This window comes from Diabrotica virgifera, chromosome 7 (genome assembly GCF_917563875.1).
Source record: "Diabrotica virgifera virgifera chromosome 7, PGI_DIABVI_V3a".
Classification (NCBI taxonomy): domain Eukaryota; kingdom Metazoa; phylum Arthropoda; class Insecta; order Coleoptera; family Chrysomelidae; genus Diabrotica; species Diabrotica virgifera.
The window spans coordinates 238,189,926-238,215,314 of record NC_065449.1 but is presented as its reverse complement, the minus strand read 5'-3'; the positions used below and the strand labels follow the sequence as shown (position 1 = coordinate 238,215,314).

The following is a 25,389-nucleotide window of genomic DNA, read 5'->3' as shown; positions in this document are numbered from 1 at the left end:
GCTCCATTTTCGAAAAAATGTTAGTTGGTTCCTTGTTGCATAACTGGGTCCAATTATCAGTATGTAAACCTATTTTATTTTTTCAATCCAAAACCGTTTGTCTAACAAAAAAAGTCAAGAGGTTCTTTTTGTTAGCAACTAATAAGAGATTACAAAACTGATTTTTATTTTGATAAAAAACAGTGGCGTGCCATTTTTTAATGTAATAAAATTATATTTTGGTCAATATCAACGGTTCAAAAAAAAGGTAGATAATAAATTATTTTCATTAAATTATAGAGAAATTTATCCTCTTATCTTGGTTTGTTTAAAAAAACAATTAAACTTCCCCCACCGCTTTATTTTGATAGAACAAAAAAACGTTTTAAACGTAAAACACGTTTTAGACAAAAAATGTAGGGAAATGGTCTGTAAATATGAAAATTATATCATCGATAAACTTTCATTAGACAAAATTCTATAAAAATCCCATTTTTCTACTTTGTGTTGGTTGTTGCGCCCTCTAGCGGACGTTTAACAAACTCGAAAATAATTTCCCGCAATTTCTCTTGGCGACTTTTATCATGATTTTTTTCTCAAATCTATACGACCAATATCTTATGAGATACGGCCGCTCGCTACCCTTAACTGATCACCCTGTATATATCGCTGCAGAATTTAGTCAGATTGTATTATTTCATTTCGGTCTGTAATTTTGGTGTTTTCGTTTGTTAGAGCAACCATTTGCTCGTTCCGAATGATTAATACTCTTCTTGTTTTCTGATATCTTTTCCTATTTTCGATTACATCATGAATAACCGTACAAAGGAATATGTGGACGTAAAAGGAAACAATTAGGATTAAATATAGCGTAAGGACACTAAAACAGCAATATTAAATTATATGTCATAACTTTATTGAGTATGTTTTACTTTTCCTGTACAATCTGATTCTGTGCAAACAGAATAATTATAACCATAGATGATAAGCAAGCAAATAATAAAATTAATATTATATTCAATTATAATACAAAGATAAACGGACATCCTCACGAGAATTATCCCTTAGTTTAAAAAACATGGGCAATAGACAAATATTCTATCACACTACAAGAATTAATCTATAACGAGTTGTTACCAATTTAAAACCAAAAAAACTTTTTAGATTCCATTAATAACACATTCCGTGCGCATGACTCCGACCGGAGCCAGTGTGATGCTTTACTAGTTGCGCACGGCCCGATCGGAGACAGTATTCTGTTGATTTTTTCAAAACCTATGGCAGCGGATGTGTTAACTGTTAATTTGATATAGTTTGATAGTGAAAATATGTTGGGACGACAAAATGATTGTCGTGGTACCACCACTGGCATTCTACTACTGCAGAATGACAGGGAGAATGACTTCTTATATAAAGCGTCTTATAAAAAGCATTTTACAGTAACACGAGCGATTACAAGACATTTCCATTGTGTTTGCTTTTATTAACAGAACATTGACGACAGTAACCACATCTATCTGGGTATTACATTGTTGTGACGTAAGAAAAACTATGTAATGACGCTACCATTGCCATCAACATTCACGACAGAGAGTTTGGCGCCTTTTATCTATTTAATCTACCATTAGTATAGTAAATCTTACTGTAACATCGTCTATTACACACCTTCATCGGCGTACCAACATTATGTGTACGTATGTCCATAATATCTCATTTATAACACATTATATTTTTTGTTAACTGACATTATAAAGTCATTTGGCGCCATTTAGCGTACAAAAAACCCAGTCATAGTGACAAGAGAAAACGACCAATGACCATGGCATCAACATTTAGGACGGTAATTTGGCGCCAATATTCTATTAAGTTCTTGATGATGTTAAACATCATCGTGGTACTGATATTATCGTCTACAAGAGCCATGGTGCCGCAAATTTGAATAAAATATGATATTTTCTTTATTTTAGAAAGAATACACTAATAAATTTATTAAAATTGACAAATTCTACCCTGATCTTACCAACAAATATGTATGAATTACAGTTTCAGAAACTTCTTCACAATTTACAATCTACAAAATTACGTGTTTATTGCTTTATTAACAATGTTTACCTCGATATTACACTGATCCAGTAAGTTACAGATGGTTTTAAACTAGAAACAACATTTATAAAATTAACAGTATACAATGCAATTACCGTAGGAGATACAATTAGTTTATATCTCGTTTAATTTGCTTCTGTACAACCACCCCTCTACACTGTACCTCTACTGAATTTAATATACCAATGTAAAATTGAAAATATGACGATCACACCTCGACGACATTCGGAACGACTTTGTTTAGTTCGAAATGTCATCGAGTAGCTGTTTTGACACATGACATATCGTCTATTTGCAAAATTCGAAAGCGTAGAGGCCATAGAAGCGAAATCTGCGCACCTCAATAGAAAACAAGAAGTAAACTGTTGCTAAAAGCCTATACAGCCGCCGAAAAAAACAAAAAAAATTATTGACCTTGATACATGAACTATTTAAGGCATAAAGTACCTATGACCTTAATGTATAAACCAGTACTGATCAAACGATGACTCCAGTACGATGAACATAGACTTCTTCGTGTATCTCATCCTTTAAGAGCATTGGGCTATTAGCGCAACACTTTGCCGATAAATATTTAAAATTAAAAACTTCAAAAACACACAGCTGGTACTTCTACGCAGGGTACGAAATAACCGTTGCTGCGCATAAGCGCTAGAAGTACGAGTACCAAGCGAGACATTCGAAAAATGGCGAGCAAGTAACATCGCACCGTCCCACAGTGGTTCCAAATGCTGAAAACGTGGCCATGGTGTGCAAAAAAGTCCCTATCTAGGGATTTTCATGTTTGCAGTTGTTTTCTCATACTATCGTAGAGTCGTAATACGCAGGTATAAGGATCAGACTGGATGTATTTTGGTTCATAGCTCAGGAATAAGTGAGCCATGTCCGAGGTTATTATGGCCGGCAGAGAAAGTGAAAAAGAACGCATATTTTGAAAACGCTGTAAAACGTTTTGTAGTTTATCAATTTTATCGTTGTAAAGCAGATTCTTCTTTTTTAAGTATGTAGTTATGTAAGATATAAGTTAACATAAGATTTAGTAACAATAAATGCCTTAAATTTGTTAATGCATTAATACACTTTAATACATTTATATCAGTTGTGTGTTAACGGTCATTTTATCTCTATCTATATCAATTTTGTATGTTAGTGCATGAGAATACATTAGCAGACCTAAAATTACAGTCCACGAATTAAATTTAAACCCCATGCGTTAACATTCTGGTCCTTCGAGCCGGATATGAGTCAGCGACCTATGGATGCGGTCATCACGGTCCATTTTACTTTGTCTGCAGCGGCACTGAAGAGTTCCATTGTTATTTTTCCACGCCACTGCCTTAAATTTTTCAACCAAGACGTGCGTCGTCTCCCGGTTCAATTCTTCCTTCTACCTTCCCTTGTATAATGAGTCACGTCCAACTCATATTTTTCATTTCTTAGTATGTGAGCAAAGTAGTTCATTTTTTTTCCTTCATAGTGTTGCGTATTTCTCTTTTCATGTTTCCGTGTTGTGTCCAAGATATTTTCCACATTCTACGATAACACCATACATCAAAGCTTGCAAGTCTTTTTTCAGTTGTGTCCGTAATTGTCCAGGTTTCAACTACATATAAAAGGACAGAGGACTATAATATTCAATCGGGCTTGCGGTTATGTTAGCTCTGGCACTCTGCAATATAAACAAATTATTTATTCGTAACAGTACATTTACAGTCTCTGTTTCGTAATCTAAAGGACACTAACTGACATAATGACACCAGAAATACACTCTGGGCCAAAATTAACCGGCCACCTTAAAAATGGGTCATTTTTGATGTCTTATATCTCCTAAACCTGTTGTCTGATTTAAGTGATTTTTTTAATAATGTTATAGCCTTATTCCTTGACAATATCGTTATAATAATATTGTTGCTAAACAGGTAAATTTTCATTGTATACCGGGTGCACGAATCAAACTGTGTTATTTTCTTAAAGTTTGCATCACCCTGTGGAATATTCTAGCATTTGTAGTATACTGAAATTAAAACCTAACTATAGCCTCATGCTTTCTCAACATTTTGTTTTTTTATTGATTCGCTTATGTTGAATAATAAAAAGTTAGGTGCTTTAACAACGAGACATGTTTTTTATCAATACAGGGTGTTTTTAAAAAATTTTGGCAAAGTTTAAGGGGTAATTCGGCTTGAAAAAATAATGACAGTTTGCTTTATAAACTTATGTCCGCAATGCTTCGTTTTCGAGATAGAGGGTGTTGAAATTTTTCTGACAAACTGACGATTTATTTTTTGCTTCAAAAACCGGTTGAGATATGCAAATGCAATTTGGTGGGTTTTATGATGTACTTATTGCATATTTTTTGACATAGAATTAAGAATTTAATATTCACCATTGGTGCGCATACGGGTAATATAAGCCATCATATTACCCGTATGCGCGCCAATGGTGAATATTAAATGCTTAATTGTATGCCACAAAATGTGCAATAACTACGTCATAAAACTCATCAAATTACATTTGCTATTCTCAACCGGTTTTAAAGCAATAAATAAATCGTCAGTTTGTCAGAAAAATATTAACAGCCCCTATCTCGGAAACGAAGCATTTGCGGACATAAGTTTATAAAGCAAACTGTCATTATTTTTGCATGCAGAATTACTCCTTAAAATTTGTCAAATTTTTTTAAAATTTGCATCACCCTGTGGAATATTCTAGCATTTGTAGTATACTGAAATTAAAACCTAACTATAGCCTCATGCTTTCTCAAAATTTTGTTTTTTTATTGATTCGCTTATGTTGGATAATAAAAAGTTAGGTGCTTTAACAACGAGACATGTTTTTTATCAATACAGGGTGTTTTTAAAAAATTTTGGCAAAGTTTAAGGGGTAATTCTGCTTGAAAAAATAATGACAGTTTGCTTTATAAACTTATGTCCGCAATGCTTCGTTTTCGAGATAGAGGGTGTTGAAATTTTTCTGACAAACTTGATTGTATTGATAAAAAACTTGTCTAGTTGTTAAAGCACCTAACTTTTTTATTATCCAACATAAGCGAATCAATCAAAAAACAAAACGTTGAGAAAGTATGAGGCTATAGTTATGTTTTAATTTCATTATTCTACAAATGCTAGAATATTCCACAGGGTGATGCAAACTTTAGGAAAAAAACACAGTTTGATTCGTACAACCGTTATACAATGCAAATTTACCTATTTAGCAACAATATTATTACAGCGATACTGTCAAAGAATAAGGGTACAACATATTAAAAAAATCACTTAAATCGGATAACAGGTTTAGGAGATATAAGACATCAAAAATGACCATTCTTTAAGGTGGTCGGTAAATTTTGGCCCAGAGTGTATTTGCATGACAAAAAACTTGTAATGAAGTAAAACATTCTAGTGGAATTGGTATATATGTAAAATTACTAAAGTAGTGCAAATATTCCTGGGCAAATTATCAAAATGTTTAGCATATTTAAAGCGTTATCCAACCCTCACACTTGAAATATCAGAATTTTTATTCGGGGGTTTCCCCTAGCCGAACTGATTTAAGAACCAGAAACCAGCCTTTTACCTTATCTACTCTGCTGCATAAGACTGGCAGATAGAAAAAGGAATTCCTGGGTAAGAAATGTCACAAAAGTTAAGGATGCTACTCGTCAAACAGCTAATCTAAAATGGAAATTCGCCGGCCATACTATTAGACAAAAAGACGAAAGATGGAATAAAATTATTACAGAGTGGAGACCATGGACATACAAACGAAAGAGAGGGAGACCACATATGAGATGGGTAGATAACCTGAAACACCAAGCTGGCTGAAAATGGATGCACATGGCTCAGGATAGAGAAAGATGGAGGAGCGAAGGGAAGACCTATGTCCAATATTGGATGTCGCAAGGCTGATAGATAGATAGAGACTCTGCTGCATAACACACACCCATTGTATGCCATACAACCACATTGGTTACGCGAATATGTGTTCCGAGGAGACTCGAGTGGAGTTTTTTGCAGAGCCGAGTCCTATATTCGTCGGGAAACAGTGGGCATTTCTCCGAGTTTTATTACAGTGTGAGGGTCGGCAGCTCATGCTGTCTAAGTCCATTATCAACCTTCACCTTCAAAGGAAATGAAAAACGGAAAGCCACAGGACCTGGAAACATTCCCAATGAATTAATAAAACTCGGACCGTCAATACTAATAGAATTAAGGAAAGACATAGATTAAATTCGATTTAGGGCCATCACCATCGGCTGACCAATGTTTCTGCTTTTCAGCGTCTTTTGTGGTGTATCCCGAAGCGAACTGAATCCAAGCTGTCGAAGTATGCATATAAGTAAAATATTAAATGCGTACGGAGGCGTTAGCGACATCTATCTAGACACAGAGCAAATTCTCTATAAGTTGGAGTGCAGTATCCTTGGTCCTACCGACTTATAGAGAATTTTCTCTGTGACTTATAGAATTATTGGAGATCTTATATTCCAGAAGATTCGAGCCTGGCGTGTATGAGCTCTATTCACAAAAGAAGGCGACAAAAATAAATGTTAATGGAGAGGTCGTATGGTCGATTGATAAATAACGAATCGAAAACCAATATGAGGAAATAGAAGATAATATATTTGTAGTTCAACAAATTATAGAGAAGCTAAAGAATCAGAGCAATAACGAGATAGAGCCATACATGAGGAAGACTGACCTAAAAGATTCTTACAGCGCAACGGGTGAGAATGAGAAGATGGGATAGACCAAAGCTAAGGTGGGGGTAACACAGGATGCTGAGATCGGTGTTGCCAATTGGAAAATCCAAGCAAGGTACACAGCAAAGTTGCGCAAAAAGCTTGAGAATGTCCAGCCCTTTAAGGGCTGTAGCACCATGATGATGATAATTCTTCCTTCTCAATTTGTTATGCCTTTTCGAACTCGAGTTTTGTGTGTTATGTGTAATGAGTGAATGCCTCATTATGTAAAGCCAATGTCGAAGAAAACAATTCACTCCTGGTCTTCACAATATTCAGACGATATTAGTCTACAGATAAACAAAGAGTCACTACATAATCTACATGTCTACCATTGTGGACGATTACTGTTTCTTGAATCTACTCATCTGCACCAAAGTCGGTTAGGATCTAAGAACAGACTTTAAATAATACACGATGCCATTCTTTGATTTAATGATATAGTAAGCCAAATATACAATGTGTAAAGTTTGTTTAGCAGTAAATGGTTGACTTCAAATATGGTACCGACTATAAACATCCTGGGTTAACCGATAATAGTATAAAAGGCCCGGTTTCAGGTAAAATTTAAATATGTTTATATGTTTATTTTTCTATAATCTTAGCAATTCAAATTGATTTATTTTAAAATTCATTTGAAACATTAATTTCGAGTATATAAGGCAAAGCAATATATTTTACATCCGTTTTTTGTTTTTGTCGTCATAATTATTGTAAATTTTGTGGATCCTTTGCTTTATTATAGGAGTACCGTCTAGTCAGTAGTCAGTGTTAATTGTCAAAAGACCAACTTTGTCTACCTCGTTTGCTTATCGCTCCGGACTTGTCTTAACAATTGGCCAAGTCAGATAAATTTAATAATATTTACGACCGCACTAATTGAAGTCAACCATTTACTGCTAAACAAACTTTACAATGTTGTTCTGAAGCTATTTCCTTGTGGCATTTTTATAATGAAATATTTTTAATGGGAAATAAGCCACAATTTTACCAAAAAAATGAATTTAAACATATTTTAAAAAATAACGTCGAAACGTTAATAAATTCATTTTTTTGGTAAAATTGTGGCTTATTTCCCATTAAAAATATTTCATTAAACTTTACAATGCTTGATGTCCTACAGAAATTGTAGACTCGGAAAATGATTATAAGGTTTACTTTACCTACAAAAGAGGCGGTTTATAATAGGTTTGTTCGTAGAACGATCAGCAACCGTTGCCAACCATTAGACGCATTCGTGTTCGTAGTCTACGATCACTCACTGTTAACTGCGCATGCGTCTAATGGTTGGCAACGGTTGCCGATCGTTTGGATCGTACTACGAACAAACCTAATAAAAACAAATGAAGACTGTTAAGTCGGGAATGGTGCAGGGGCCCATATTAGCAAAAATGTTTAGAAAACTTAAGTGAATAGTTGTTGTATTTGATTTAAGGACGGAAAAAGTTCAATGGGAAACTTAAAAACTCATCTTTTGTCCTCTACGCTTTCGCTAAGATCTGGGTTGTCACATCAGACACAAAATAAAAACAAATACGTATAAATGTTAACGTTCTTTTCAGTCATGCATCGAGAAAGTATGTTCCGCAACAGTTTATCTAAATAAACATTTTTGTTTGTAATAAAAATGGAAAGAGTACGAAATGTAACTTACACGTGTTGGGAAACATACTTTCAACAATCATTATCCTAATAAAATACATATAACGTTAAATATTCTTACAGTTTATACTTCTCGGTTTTCGAAGTATAAGCTGAAAGTTGAGATTATACATTTAGACCGACCGTATTCTAGAAATAAGGTGAGACTAATATTAAAATTGCACTAAGTGAAAAAAATATTTAGTTTTTAGGGGAAGGGTACAAAAAGTTCTCCAAAGATACATATTGTTCCCACATAGGTTTTGAAAGGGGTGTCACGCAGGGCAGTGTGTTGTCACCGATACTATTCAATACATATCCGACAAAAAAAATACTCGTGAAGTACAGAAAACGAGAATTATATGAAGTGTGCAAAATGACCCACTTTTGTCTCTAGTTACCGGACTATTGCAACCAGCGAAACGATAGGGGGTCCTAAGTCCATTCAGTGGCGTAGCTGCTACGTGTTTTAGGAAAATATGCAAGGCCAAATTTTTGTTTAGCGTATAGTAAAGTGCCAGTTTACTATTGGGACCGTGCAAGTTCGGCAAAGCGACCCCTATTTCTACGCTCTGTACTATTATTCGCACTTTTAATTATATTGGCCAATTATATTAGTCCTGGTTACTGGATAATTGTCAAGGCCATAGTCCAAAAAAATAATAAGAAGAAAAAATAAGATTCAGGTTATGTTATGAAAACATCAACAATTGTATGTAGTAAATAAAATTAGTTATTAAATGCAGTAATGCAAGCAAAATACAATTAATTAAATTTACCTTTATATAATAATTGCATATCATATCAATATTGTGGAGCAATATATAATTTTTCTGCTTCATTGACAGAAGGTATGAAATATACGTCAATTTGACAATTTCAATTGACAATATGAATTATTTAAGATAATTGCAATATTTCTCCGCGACTCGCGCAGGGTCGTTTCTCGTTTCCCTTTCCAAGTACTTGCACACCGCGAATACGCTGGCAGTGAATGTGTTAATCGAAAAATAAGTATGTAGCAGGAATATGGACAAATAACGTGCTGCATCTTTTTCGTGTTCTTTCATGGAATGCAAGGATTGACACTGAAGAATAACATTACAAATATATTGAAGGAATTCAAACTATAGACTTCAAGAAGAATATTGCAAATAAACTTGGTGAATTAAGTTTAAAAGATCGAAGTAATTGAAAAAGAAAATGAGGAATTACAAGAAATGTACAATAAGAGGAGTAGGGCTAAATTGCCATACTTCTTGTACTAGATGACACATGGCAGAGAAAAATTGTGGGTAAAAATTCTAATTCTAAATGTTGTCAGTTATTTATATTATATTGTATTATATTATATTGTTGTCATATAAATATGTTTGAATGGTACATACATTTCACGTAAAGCAAGTCAATTTTGTGGTCTAATTAGGCTATATAGACGTGAAAGCTTTAGGTCTATGTAAATTACCCAATTTCAGTTTAAATGAAACTCTGTAGGGCAAATATAAGGACACTAAGGGATTCCCAATGTAAATTTCGAAAACAAAAGCGATTCATTATATTTCCTTTTAAAAACCACAGCTGTACCTAGAAAGTGTGTTAGACCACTCTCCATAAGATGGCTAAAACCCACTGAAATGCCACTGAAAGTAAGTTTTGAAGCAATACATTTTTATGCGGAAGTAACTGTTTTTTCATTTGGGAACTGTCAAACTAATCGATGAAATTTTAAACATCGACATTTAATTGACATAATGAAGCTAGACTGAATAGTATGCGCGCGCTGCAATTGCCCCCACTCTCATAGAGTGTCATCATAAGATGACAGGTGACAATTGACACATTTTAGATTCTCCTTTCAAAATAATTCGTAAGTGGGTGGAATTACTTTATTATAATGCAATGTTTTCAACACAACGTTATCAATTCTTTTGTAACCTTCCCCAAAGAGTTAAAATTACAAAAACAATAAAAAAGATCTTCAATTTTATTTATTTTTTAATTGGTGCTGCTAATACGATCGATATAAACAGTTTACGCTTAACTTACACTGTCAGATATATTAATTATATATATAAAAAAAACAAAATATAGGTACAATTATCACAAATTTAAATGCCCCACGAGACATTCCAACTCAACATGACCGTTAGAGACCAAAATGCTTCTGCTCTTTTGTTTTTCATCATCTAAATGGAATATGTGACAGTGTATATGAAGTTTAATATATTTTTTTATTAATTTTTTTTTGTTAATAGAAGGACCTTTATTACACATAGATATCACTAGAGTGCCGCTGCACTTGCCAGTCCTTTCTCGTGACGGTTTAATAACAACACTCGACCTGCAGGCGTATACCATCACTTGCAACAATTTCCGGGTGCCTTGGCGCCCGAATCGCCCTCCGCTAGCCGCCTGCCTTGGGCACTGCCGCCTTGACCTGTGGTTTGTTCATTCTTGGGCAGTTTCTTAGCTGAAACATTAAATATTTGTTTTCAAAACTATCTAACAAATAATCTAAAAAAACGCAGGGTACTTGCATATTTTTGTTTTATTACATAATAATGTTTAGTTTCGTTTAAAAATAAGATTTCCAAATTTTCATACCTCAAAAAGAACTTAGCAATACAAATTGAAAATCTTCTGTGTATTTAAATAATTTCGAACGATCGAAAAAGCGCGCGAACACTTGTGACGTCAAAGCTTAAATATAAATGTAAATCCTTATACTAGGGCCACACTAGCGTCTAATGCCGTTAATTATTGCATTATTTGACATATTTCTAATGCAAATAATGCGATAATTAACGGTATTAGACGCTAGTGTGGCCCCTGCATTAAAGTATAAGTATAAGCTGAGCTGGGCTAAGCTGGAGCTTAAGATCTGTTGGTGCAACCAGGCGTAAGGGTAAGAACAGAACAAGTAGGTCGCGGTGGAGATGGAGGTCGCGGTCGATATCGATATCCATGTAAAACAAACACATTGTAGTGAATGGAAGAGAAGAGAGCAGGTAAGCCGCGGTGGAGGTTTAGCGCGATGCCACCCAGGAGGTTTACATCGATGATTTTGAAAATAAAATAAGTTTGTTTTATATGGATGTCTACTGCGCGGCCTACAAGGATGCTTCCCTGTAATTGTTCCGTTCGAAGCCAAGTTGTCATTACCTGCGCTATCTGAGTTGATATTTTTTATATAATCCCTTTTTTGTATTCAGTTTATTTTTGAATTTCTTCAAATTTCATTAAACTACTTCACTTGATAGTGGTTCTAGCTCGGCTGACAGCACAGGTAACCTCCTTGCTATGTGCTGTCGACATCGACCGCGACAACTAGTAGCATCCACCGCGACCTACACCTCCACCTCGACCCACTTGTTCTGTTCTTACCCTAAGTGTTATTTAGTACCATTGTTTAAAAGTACAACTATGTAGTCCTAGTTGTTCTTAGTGGAACATGAATATTAATTTTTTGAAGAAGCTCCGTAGTTCGAACTTTTCCATAATGTAGGATATTGTAGAAAGTGATGAGATCCCTTCTCCTATGACGGGCGGTGATTGGTGTCATATTTAGGATATTAAGAATATCTGCATTAATGAAGAGCATTAACCCGGCACCTGCCACGTGGGGTGCTACTAGCACCCCATAACACGTTTTCATCAAATATTTGGTATTTCAAGTTTGTTAACCATGTTTTTCTTTTTAATAATTTGTATTAGGTTTAATAGTTTTTTTGTATTAGTATTAATTATTATCAAGTTGTATCTGGCTAAATAGCTAAGTGCTAAAGTCACAAATAAAAAAAAAAAGTTTGTTAACCGTGCTGTGCGTCATAGTAGCTTTCTATAATATTATATAGCATAAATATGTTTGCGTTTGAAGTGAATATTGTAGTATCATTCTGAACTTGTAGCTCTAAAGTCGAATCGGGGTGTCATTATCTGCCAGTTTAAGTTTTAAATTTTTTTTTGTGTTTTTGATAAACAGGTCAGATTTACATTTTTTTATTGTAATAACTGATTTAAATTATTAATATAGTCTTTATGCTCAATAAATTTTAATTTTTTTAGATATTTTACTTCACTTCATTTATTATGGGTTGGTACTCGCTAATTTGCTTTTAACACCTTTTTAATTTTATTTTTTAACTTTTATAATATATCAGTAGCTAATAAGTTAATAAAACATATTTTTTTTATATACTTGTGTAACTCAACACATTATTTTGTTTATAAACAAGTAGATCACAGAAAATTTTTAAGGGGTGCTGTGATCACCCCACGTGGCTTGACGCCTTGCAAAGCCACGTGGCAGGTGCCGGGTTAATATGTACTCCATAGAAAGCAGATCATACACAAGAGCCATACTCAAGATGGGGACGGACCAAGGCAGAGTAGAGGGTTTTTAAAGAGGCAATATTTGTGAAATCTTGTGTTACATCTCCTAATAAAACCAAGCATCTGGAATGCTTTATTAACAACATTATCTAGATGATAAGAGGCTGTACCAAGCTGTCTTTAACAATGGAAGTTTTTTCAAGAGTATAGTGACCAATACTATAGACAAAAACAATCGCATTTCTGGAACGGGAAAAGTCAAGGTTTTACATTTAGTTGAATTAAGTTCCATGCCATTTCTTTTACACCACTCCAGCAAGGTATTTAAATCATATTGCAGTTTTTTAATTTCTCAGGGGATTTAATTACACAGCCTAACTTTAGGTCATCAGCAAAGAGCAAGAATAAACAGATCGTGAAGCATTTATTTATATCGTTTATGAAAATATTAAAGAAGGGTGGCCCAAGGTGAGTGCCTGGCGGAACTTGAATAATTTTAGAAAGAAAAGTGCCAATTTGTACTATTAGTCTACTCAGAACAGTAGCTTTAAAACAATGAGAGTAAAGGCTCATCAATCCCAATAAGTTAACTTATGCAACAAAATATTGTGTCATATTTTTGCAAAATTTTTGGAATTATACAGATTTCATTCCTCTACAAATAGTATACCATTAATTTTTATGTAAAATAATTAGGGAAGCAGGAATTCAACAGTTTAGAATTTCCCATTGAGTTTCCTATGGTCCGTTCGACGATTCATCATCCGGTATATTTCACACTAGCTTCCAGTTGCAATTAAGAAAATATTTTAATAGCAGAGAACAATTATTAATCTGTAAAGCTATTTTACTATCTTATTTTACCGTTTTTCACGAAAGTTTCGTTCTATTTATAGACGAACTCTCACAGAATCATTTATTAATCCTATTAAGGGATATTCTGTCTTGACGTAAAGAGACTGGGAGGTACACAAACGAAACACATTTGCGAAGCGTTTGACTCCACACATAGTGTATTACAACATGTAAAGAGTGTGTGGGCGTTGCCAAGTTAATATAATTAGGTATTTTAACATCGATACACAGGGGGAATGAACGAATAGTCAATGATGATAGGAATACTATTTTTCTTAGTTTTTCAAGGATATACTTCGAGGCCCCAAACTATCCCTTTATTGTATAAATTATACTAATTTAAATACAAAGTTCTTTTTAATTAAGGGGGAAGGGATGGTTTAAAAATTTTGAAATTTCCGATTTATTTTATTTTAAATGAAAGTACACATAACTTCAAGAACACTCTCAGAAAATTTCAGATTGATTGGAGCAAAATTACCGGAAATACTTTATGTTGAATATCCATACCTTCGACTCGCTTTGCAACAGGTTCGCGCCGGCGCGCTTGTGCCTAGTGAGAAACAGCTGTTACCATTCTCTTTTGTACATTACTCCGCGATCCAAGAGCATATTCCGGTAAGAATCACTTTACGATTTAACGGACAAAAAAGAAATTGAAAATAAAAGTTGACAATACTTTAAACGCATTTTTTCTCACACTGCTTTCTTTCAAAGGCGGTGGACATTGTAACTCAAAAACTACTGGACTGATCCACCTAAAATTTTGCATATCGACGGTTGAAAGGTAAAAGGTTGTAACCCACAAATCAACTTTTTTCAGGAAGTAGAAAAAACGCTCAATTTAAGTAATTTTATGAGAAATTAAGTAATTTTTATTTCTGTAGTTTTCTATTGGTCATTAATTTATAGATAAATTATTGATCTACAAATTAATGAAAACACCCTCATAAAATTACGTAAATGGAACGTTTTTTCTACTTCCCGAATAAAATTGACTTGTTGGTTACAACCTTTTACCTTTCAATTTCGTGAAGTAACGCTCTCGAGATATTTTTTGTTTTTTGCTTATTTTTTGTTTAACAATAATAAAGGTGTTTATTTTCACCCTTTATTTGCAAACAATTTCGTTGTTTTGACTTCTGAGTGATACCAAAAAATCGAAAATCGTCAAAACAAAAAACTCGACAGCGTTACCTCGAGAAACTCATAAGCTAATAAAATCTTTTTGAATTTTTTATTTCACAAATCCCATGTTTTTTGAGGTGTCTTTAAAAATTTGGCGCCATTGGCTTATTTTTCAATATTTGTTCTTGAATGTTTTTAATATTCTTTGAATTGTACTAAATATGATTATTTAATTTAAAAATAAAATAATTCCACCATACTTTAAAAAAAGTTCACAAAAATGTACTTGAAATGTTGCTTTCAAACCCTACGCCCCCCTTAAGGATAGTTATGATCATATGTATTTTGATAAGCAACCCTAACCCACGAAGTCGTATTTATCTGTGTATGAAATTTTATAAAAAAATGTTTCATTCGGTAATAAAGGGAGCATTAATTTTTATTTTTCAGCTTATTTTATACTGCACTAATGTGTAATAGTTATTTATGTACCAAGTCAGTAAAGTTACTCTTTATCGAACGAGTTTGATATTATGAGCCGAGCGAGTGTAGCGAGCAAGGCGAATAACAGATGAGTTCGATAAAGAGTCTTTACTGACGTGGTGCATACAAAATTTTATCGCCAATCATAAAAAACATGAACACTTACTTAACATTTACTTAATTATATCCTTCTAATGAAAAAAGAGTGTGTGTACTTAGTCCTTATAATAGTCTAAGTATGTCAATAACCATTAATATTAATTAAAAAAGTTTTCCTTACGGGGGATTCGAACCAAGTACTGACAAGTCCGTAACTAGACACACATACCGCTAGCCTACGCAACCACTTGGTAGACACGGCCCGATATTAGGTATAAAATGAACAAATAGGCAAGTAAAAAATGTAAAGAAAATAATTGACATCAAATGAAAAGACATTATACATAAATCATGGTAGATTCAAGGAGATGAAAAAGAACTTTACGTATAATATAATATGTAATAGTAATTTTATTTTTGTTGGATTACCTTCATCATTAAAAATAATCGTTATCAGGTGCATTTAATAAGAAATTTAGCACTTCTTCTTGCGGCAGGGTTTTTGATTTTTTGGGAATGTAATTCCTTCCTTTTTGTTTCAAAAAAGCTGTAAGTTTTTTTATAATTGCTTATATCTATGTCTTTATTTGTGGTCAAAGTTGCCTTTAACATTGAATAATAGGACCACATAGTCGATGGAAAATATTCTTTAGGCAATTCAGAGAAATATGCTAGTAAAACACTTTCACTATAATTTGTAATACAATTTTTTTTCACGCCATGCTTTAATACGTCATATTGCCTATTGTATTTTTCGATGGATTTTGCTGGGAGAAGCTCTGAAACTGCCTCTAATGATTTCTTGCGTATTTCAGGTGGCGTTCATGTAATTTCTTCCATTTCCAAAGCAGCACTACTGTACTATAATTTGATATTCGTTTTAACACTTTTATTACAATAAATACAATTTTCAATTTAAATTTTTTAAATATGACAGTGATGACAGGTGACTTCTGCATGCCGCTTTCGATTTTTAATCGATAGATAGTTATCAATATTGAATAATTACTAAATCGGTAAAATTTTGATTAATTTTATATGAATATAATTGCAAAATACTACAGAATTTCACTTTTTGGCATAAATTTAACTAATAATAACGTACATTGTGTACAATATTTTCAATAATTAAAGTAAATAAATTTTAAGTTCACTCAAATAAATAATCGATTACTGCCATCGACCACTTACATTCAATCTCGGTTAATTTGATTAATCGCGGCAGGTAAAGTAAAATTCTTCTTTCAGTACAATAAAGTGTTACTTTACTGCCGCAAATGGCGTCAAATGAGTACAATAATGAATGACTTTAGTGACTGTTGGCGATAAAAAATATTAAAAGACATCCATCGCGTTTCATTATTTAGAAATCGTGTGATTTCTTGCAGCATCATGTGATGACTTGCATTTAATGTATTAAAACATTTGACTAATTAATATTGCGTTATAGGTGCAGTTTTTAAATTAACTACTTACTATAGATGTATCTAATATTAACCTATTGCTAAAAATATATCGTTAACGTTCTAGATCCGGATCCCGGGTACCAAAAAAAAGTTGATTAATAGCAAGCTGAAAATTTGTTAATAGCTTAACAGTGTCTAGTCGGACAAACTTAGATGTATGGGAACACTGGAACAGGGGAAGTTTTAATTGTGGAACAGGTTAAAAATTTGGAACGTCAGACTACGAAAACGTTCCATGTATTTTGTCGGACAGAACTTCCAATTGATTTGTTACCATTTCATTAAACTCTCATGCAAAAATCAGACTGATGTTTATCACCAACAGGGCATTTTAATGAGTGGAACACGAAGAACATGTCAAATGACATGAATCATGTTGGTTAGTAATAGCAGTCTGATTTTTGCATGAGAGTTTAATGAAAGGGTAACAAATCAATTGGAAGTTCTCTCCGACAAAATACATGGGACGTTTTCGTAGTCTGACGTTCCAAATTTTTAACCTGTTCCACAAGTAAAACTTCCCCTGTTCCAGTGTTCCCATATATCAAAGTTTGTCCGACTAGACACCGTTAAGCTATTAACAAATTTTCAGCTTGCTATTAATCAACTTTTTTTTGGTACACGGGATCCATTGCCGTCTTTGCGAAAGTTTCCATAAAAAGGTCCAAACAACAATAGACACCGGAATAGAAAAAAGCAGAAATAATAAAAAAAAATAAATGAAGTAAGACAAGGAGATGCGCTCTCAACGGTACTATTTATTCTATCAACAGACAAGATAATAAAAAATCTGTCAAACGCAGGAAGTATAAACAAGAATGCAGTACAAATAATAGGATATGTGGACGATATAACGATAGGAGCAACAGATAAAAGGGCATTAAAGAAAACGTTCCAAGAAATAGAAAACGGAGCCGAACTGAGAGGACTTGAAACAAATAAAAATAAAACAAAAAACATAAATGTAAGCAAGACAAAGAAGACACAAATGACAGAACTAACAAAAGACACATACAGCTTCGAAGAGGTTGAAACGTTCAAAGGCTCGATAATGTCTTTACTAAAGATGAATCTAGGTAATACTAACCTATTGCTAAAAATATATCGTTGACGTTCATTGCCGTCTTTGCGGAAGTTTCCATAAAAAGTAAGCCGTTTTCGTCAGCATACGTCTGCGCCTCTTCGTATTCTACCATACGTTTGTTGGCCAAATCTTGCTTGTTGCCGGCCAAAGCTATCACGATCGTCGGACTGGCCTGCCTTTGAAGTTCCTTCACCCACGTTTTCGCCCTGCCGAATGTGTCTTGATTGGTTATGTCGTAGACGACTATAGCTGCCTGTGCGCCCCTATAGTACATAGGAGCTAAACTGTGGTACCTGAAACAAAAACAATGGCATGTATTTGATTTGCTTAAAAATTAACTAAGATATATACAGGGTGCGAAAAACCTCTAGTTTGCTCTGATTCGGCTAAACTATGGAGTATACAAAACAATGTTTTTGAAGTTATACTTCTTTTGGCGCGATTGGGAAAAATGTTGAGAGTAAATTTTTATAAAAACGACAGTATGAACTACGCGCACAGAGACAGTATGAAGTTAAATATTTGCTAAATTTTTTAAGTTATGTATGTATCAGTGCAAATAAAGTGTGAAAAAAATATATTGGTGTTTTTAGTAAATATATTTATTACGTATTGTAATTATTGAGGTAGACGGTTGTCGCCCGATAACCGTAGTCAAGCAGTGTTTACTGCACTTAATTTTCGATGGGTGGCCGCTTTAGGAACACCTCATGTTGTTGACTTGCTTTACGTTTTTTTTTTAATTTATGGTATTGTTTGAATAAATACTTTTGGAAAGTAGTAAGTATTAAAATTACATAGTTTAATATTTAAATAAAATACAAATACTGTTTAAAGTGTATTTATTTCGTTGAAATCATATAATAGAAGTATAACTTCTTACGTGCGTACAAAGTACACACACATTCTTTTTTTTTTTAATAAAACTAATATGAATCGAAGACGTCTATAATTTAAAATTATATTCGATTATACAGGGTCTCTTGGAACAACGGATTAAAGCTGTGTTTTTTAAATGGAACACCCTATATATTAAATAATTTTTGAATATTATTTTTTTAAAAATATGAACAGTCTATATAAGATTTTACAGGTCTAAACTAAATAATTTTCGAGATATTTACACTTCTATTCAGAAAAATGGTAATATTTAAACGGCTGTGGACATGTCAAAGTTTTTCTAGTGCACTGTAATTCTTAAATAATTTAATATCTTTTACATCTACCTATACAATAATACGTGTGATCACTATTTGCAAATACCTACAAAATCTGTTCATTTTTAAATGGAACACCCTGTATATTAGTATTGTATTTTGTAGAAAATATTACAAACTTTCTTTTGGTATGAGGTTGTACATAACTAGCTTCTTTCGTTTTGTAGATATTTAGAGAAGAACTATAAATTTTATGTTTTTGCAGATTTTTAATAATAAATTTTGTGTACCTACCGATACATAACATATAAAAATTATATTCTTATTTTATAAACGTAAATCAAAATACCTAGGATTAAATCATATGTCGTTATTTATAGGTCTGGATCCCGCGTATGAAAAAAAGGTTGATTAATAGAAAGCTGAAAATTTGTTAATAGCTTAAGGGTGTCTAGTCGGACAAACTTTCATATATGAGAACACTGGAACAGGGGAAGTTTTAATTGTGGAACAGGTTAAAAATTTGGAACGGTCAGGCCACGAAAACGTCACATGTATTTTGTCTGACAGAATTTCCAATTGATTTGTTTTATTGATGTTATTTCTATGTTCAAAAAGTTGGACGGGTTTAAAATGAATGGTTTAAAAAAATAAGATCAATTTATAGAGCGCAATTTTTAATTTTTTTTAAATCTTCCTTTTTCTACATGTAACTTGAAAATGATAAGAGATACAATAATGAAAATAAAAACATAATTTTTGTCAAACAAAACCTACATTTTTGTATGTTATCTTTTTTTCGTATCTCTTATCATTTTCAAGTTACATGGAGAAAAAGGAAGATTTTTAAAAAAATTTAAAAATGCGCTCAATAATTTGATCCTATTTTTTTTTTCAAAAACCATTCATTTTAAACCAGTCCAACTTTTTGAACATAGAAACAATACTACCGTAAAAAGTATTGTAGAAGGAAAACGATCCATTTAAATTCTGATGGATGAGGGGTTAAATATACTTCTGATTTTTTCTTAAAATACATTAGTCATAATTTTTTTGCAGCATATCTCGCTTAGTGCCGGTTTTTCAGTGCTGGGTTAACCTATTTATTTTTTGGTCACCGAAATATTCATGTTTACTCAGTTTTTCAGTACTAGGTTAGAGCTTAAACTTGTTTAAGTTAACCACGATTTTAACCGATCCTCGTTAGATGGTTTAACTCCGAATTTTGCGGTTACGCTTGCGCATTGGTGCAGTGAATTCACATGTTTATTTTTTTGAGTACCTGCCTGACAGAAGGGATTAGTTGGGTTATGTCATTTTCTTTCATCGCGGGAAGTATTCTAATATTTCCTTATTATTATAAGGAAATTATTATTATTGAAATTATAAATTATTATCGTTATTATATAGGAAGGAATTATTATAAGGAAATATATTTAAATATAACTGTAACAGGTACCTATGTTTACACTTACTGTAACAGGATTTAAGGAATGATTCCTAGTAATGTTTTAAAAAGATTATTTTATATTTGTCTACACAGCAAAATACTTAATTACTTACCAAAGAGTCTGACTTCTTATTTCCTGGTCAATCTGTTCAAATAGTGACAAGACGGTGGTTTTGACAAACAAAATTGAAAAAGTCTAAATCGTCCCAGTAATTCTAATGCTCTTCTGTTATGAAACCGAGGTAGACGTTATGAACTAAACAAAGATTCCGAACTTGATATTTAGTCCAGGAACCGAAGCATTTCACCTCGCAATTTTTACAGAATGGATCGATTTGCTTGAAAATTTGAGAATAAGTAGTGGATAGTTCAAGGATCAAAATCTATATGATGCCGAAAGGCGCTTTTACCATGGGGTCGGTTGCCACCCCATCTTAGGGGTGGAAATTTTTATTATATTTTGACTGCAAAAGTTGATAAAAACATTAATTCTAAGCAAAAAATGTTCTATACATTTTTTTGATAAAATTAATACTTTTCGATTTATTCACTATCGAAAGTGTTAGTTTTATATAGAAAAAATCAATGTTTTTCGATATATACTCATTTACCATTCACTCAATTTTTGCCGTAGAAAAATTTTTTTCAAACCAAGTTCTTGGGAATTAAATCACCTGCAATCTTATATAAAAACATTTTTTCGTATATCTGATGCTAATCTTTCTTGAAGAAAATGGCATTTTTTACCAAACTACAAAAAGTCGTTATTCGCTTTCAACTCTAGTTTTTTAAAAACTAATCATTCTAAGCCATACTCCAGGGAAATAAGGTTCTTGTCGGGACACTTGAGCAGCCAGGTTTCAAATGGGTTTTTTGGGTACTATATACCTAATACATTATAAATACAAAAATGCCCGTCACAGTTCGGACGAGAATTTTAGTTATTAACAAATAAGGGTCAAAAATGGCAGTTTTTTCGTTTAAATCGCTACAGGTAAAAATAGGATAATTAAATATCTTATTTATAGTATTCTTCTTTTAGTAGATGAGCCAATGTTTAAAACGGCAGTTTTTTAATTTTGGTCCGATCATTTGTTGCTTCGAAAATTGCAAAATAAAACTAAAATTTCGAAAATAAAAAAATTGCTATAACTTTCGCAAAAGTGGCCTTACGACTTTTATATTTCACAAAAAGTTGAGTCAAAGAGTCCATATACTGCACAAAATATTATAAGACGATTCGTTAATTAGTTTAAATTTTATTCAATTTGTTTATCCCGAAGAGGTTTTTTTTGTAATGTTATTGTTCAGAAAATAACAATTATATAGAAATTCTGTGAAAACCACATAAAAGAACAATAATCTTGTTTGCAAATTATTGAAAAAAATCATTAAAAAGTAATTTTTGTCACTACGAAAACATTTTACTAAAGTAGAGTCATTTTTGGCTTGAAAACAATTTGAATAGCTTTGTTAATATTGACTGTAGAGTAAATTTACCTTAGAATTTCAAAAGCTGGTATTTTTACACAAATTTTCAAAAAAAACTTTTCGCCTATGTTAATTACGGTCAAAGTTAGCCACTTTTAATGTTTAATTCACAGTTACTTCAATACAGTAGAACGTCAATAATCCGGATTAATTGGGACCGGACCCCATCCGGATTATCAAATTATCCGGATTATTGAAATTACCTCAAAAAAAGGCCAGTATACATATTAAAGTACAACAAACGTTTTAAAATTTTATGTTTTCTCTTGTACAGTAAAGTGTCTAGATGTGAAATTATTCAAAACATTTTTTTATATTTAAACCCCGTATTGTAATTAATTTATAATAGCACCGTGTGTACAGTAAAAACAACTGACACTATTTGGGCTTTTAACAAAATGTGTAAAATATTTTTGAACTGCGGTAGAGGTTCGTTTTTCGCAGCGAAGTTCTTAATTTATTTTAAAAGAATCAGATATTTTTGCTAGATACAAATCCGGATTATTGACGGTCCGGATTTTTGACGTCCGGATTATTGACGTTCTACTGTATACATAAAATTCTCCTGTAACAGTGTTAGTTACCATACTACTCCGAAACGGCTTGGCCGATTTTTATGAAATTTTACAAGTGTATATACAACCCTTAATTTACACTTTTCCATCACCAACCCCTATTTGTTAATACCCATCTATATATTTACATCTATAAAATTATCCTGTCACAGTGTTAGTTGTCATACTCCTCCGAGACCGCTTGACCGATTTTTATGAAATTATATATGTATATTCGGTAGGTCTTAGAATCGGTCGTAATCTATTTTTCATATCCGTGAGTGATAAGAGGAACTCCCTCTAACATTTTGAAATGTTAGGTGGGGATTTACGTACATAACGTACTCTACAAGACTACGAGTACATACAGTTTAAAAAAATTATGATCAAAATCCATCAACAAGCTTTGGAGATATTAATCGCAGCATATGTTTGAAGAATCAGTTTCATTTTTTGAGTGCACGGATTTTAATAATTCATTTCCACCGACCACAAATCGATTTCGTTAGAACGTTATTTTTAAAGCTTTATTAACAACTCTGTTGAAGTTTAAAGTTTACTCAAACTTTTACACATAAATTATATACCTTCAACTTCGAAATGGCGCTAGTTGGGTTGCTTAATTGTTATAAACAAAGTAGCTGTCAATTAAATAAAAAAAGTGGCTAACTTTGACTGTAATTAACCTAGGCAAAAAGTGTTTTTTTTTAATTCGTATAAAAATACCAGCTTTTCAAATCTCAAAGTAGTTTTAATCTACAGTCAATATTAACAAAGTTATTCAAATTGTTTATGAACTAAAAATGACCCTACTTTAGTAAAATGTTTGTGGAATGATAATAATGACTTTTTAATGATTTTTTTTAAATACTTTGAAATCATGACTTTTCTTCTTTCATGTGGTTATCACAGAATTGCTATTACGTTACTATTTTCTGAACAATATTATTGCGAAAAAAAAGCTCATTGGGATAAACAAATTGAATAAAATTTAAACTAATTGACGAATCGTCTTAAAATTTTTTATGCATTATATGGACTGTTTGTCTCAACTTTTCGTGCAATATGAAAGTCTTAAGGTCATTTTCACAAAAGTTATAGCAATTTTTTTAATTTCGAAATTTTAGTCTTATTTTGCAATTTCTGAAGCAACAAATGATCGAACCGAAATTCAAAATCTGCCATTTTAAAGCTTGGCTCATCTACTACGATAATAACAGTATAAATAAGATATTTAATTACCCTATTTTTACCCGTAGCGATTTAAACGAAAAAACTGCCATTTTTGACACTAATTTGTTAATAACTAAATTTCTCGTCCGAACTGTGACGGGCATTTTTGTATGTATAATGTATTAGGTATATAGTACCCAAAAAACCCATTAGCAACCTGGCTGCTCAAGTGTCCCGAACATGGTATATTTTTTCCTTATTTCCCTGGAGTACCAGTCAAACTTTTAAAATCTATTAATAATACATAAATAAAGAAGAATTAATAAGGCCAATGACTAAAAGCAAAGCTAACTTACATTATTATGCTTCCAATTGGATTTCTTTTTTTTTTTGAAAAAAATATATTGATTTTTTAACCGTACCCTTTTGAATTTTTATCTCAGAAAGTTTGTGAAAAAATAATTTTGTAGGTTTTTACAAGATCTATAAGACTATTAATACCAAATCCTTTTAAAATCCTCAGTCGCAAAAAGTGGTGACTTTGAAAGGGTTGGTAAAGGTGATTTTTGCATGTTATTACAAGTTTTAATTGTCAATAGCTCACTCAATTTTTACTGTAGAGAAAATTTTTGCAAACCAAGTTCTTGGGAATTAAATAAGCTACAATTATATATTCAAATATTTTTTGTATCTCTGATGATAATCTTTCTATTCTGAAGAAAAAGGAATTTTTTACCAAACTTCAAAAATTCGATATTTGCTTTTGACTCCATTTTTTTAAAAACTAATCATTCTAAACCAGTTAAACTTCTAGAACCTATTAATAATACATAAGTAAAGAAGACGAAATAAGGTCAATGACTAATTTTAATCAGGGTGGTGATTAGGGGTTTGCTTTCGATCATTTTTTCGCTGAAAAATATAGGGTCTGACATTCTTTTCATTATAAGCCACCTAATTTTTGAGCTAAAGACTTTTTTTTTATTTCTGAAGATAGATATTTTTAAATACTTCAAATTAGTTTAAACAAGTGATCCTCGAAAAATGCATAGTTTTCCCGTCTTTTGACTTTGAAACTACAATATTTAGCATTTGCCGAAGAAGACCTAACATATAATAAAGTATAGCTCGATTACTATTGGCCTTAAAGAAAATTAAAAAAAAAACGGTTTTGTTGATTTTTTCAAAAGGTACATTTTTGTTAAGCAAAGTTGTTTTGATAAAACAAAAACTTTTTGAGTTATTTGCAGAAAACTGATTAAAAACATTAATTTTTTTAATATAAAACTAACACTTTCGATAGCGAATAAATAGAAAACTATTAATTTTATCAAAAAAATGTATGGAACATTTTTTGCTTAGAATGAATGTTTTTACAAACTTTGCGGTCAAAATATAATCCCTACATGGGGTGGCAACCACCCCCATGGTAAAAGCGCCTTTTGGCATTATACCTATAGATTTTGATCCTTGGACTATCCACTACTTATTCTCAAATTTTCAACCAAATCTATCCATTCTGTAAAATTGCGAGGTTTTGTCCTATTTTAAGCTTCATTTCTTGGACTAATTGCATTGCATTAATCATTTTTTTAATTTGGTTATGAAATTGTCTTTTATTTATTTTTCTATCAAATTGATCATTATTTCTCG

At 32.4% G+C, this 25,389-nt stretch overlaps 1 protein-coding gene across 4 annotated transcripts in view; it reads right to left on the bottom strand.

The window, feature by feature from the left end:
* Positions 1-873: 873 nt before the first annotated feature.
* The window catches only part of LOC114327875 (ras-related protein Rab-5B), a 94,438-nt gene continuing 69,922 nt past the window's right edge, over positions 874-25,389 (bottom strand). For all 4 annotated transcript variants that reach the window (XM_028276592.2, XM_050656358.1, XM_028276600.2 and 1 more), the window contains exons 3-4: positions 17,915-18,204; positions 874-10,934 (exon numbers count right to left, since the gene is read on the bottom strand). In XM_028276592.2, coding sequence (XP_028132393.1) covers positions 10,822-10,934; positions 17,915-18,204 — 403 coding nt within the window. In that variant the 3' untranslated portion in view covers positions 874-10,821. The remainder of the gene's footprint in view (positions 10,935-17,914; positions 18,205-25,389) is intronic.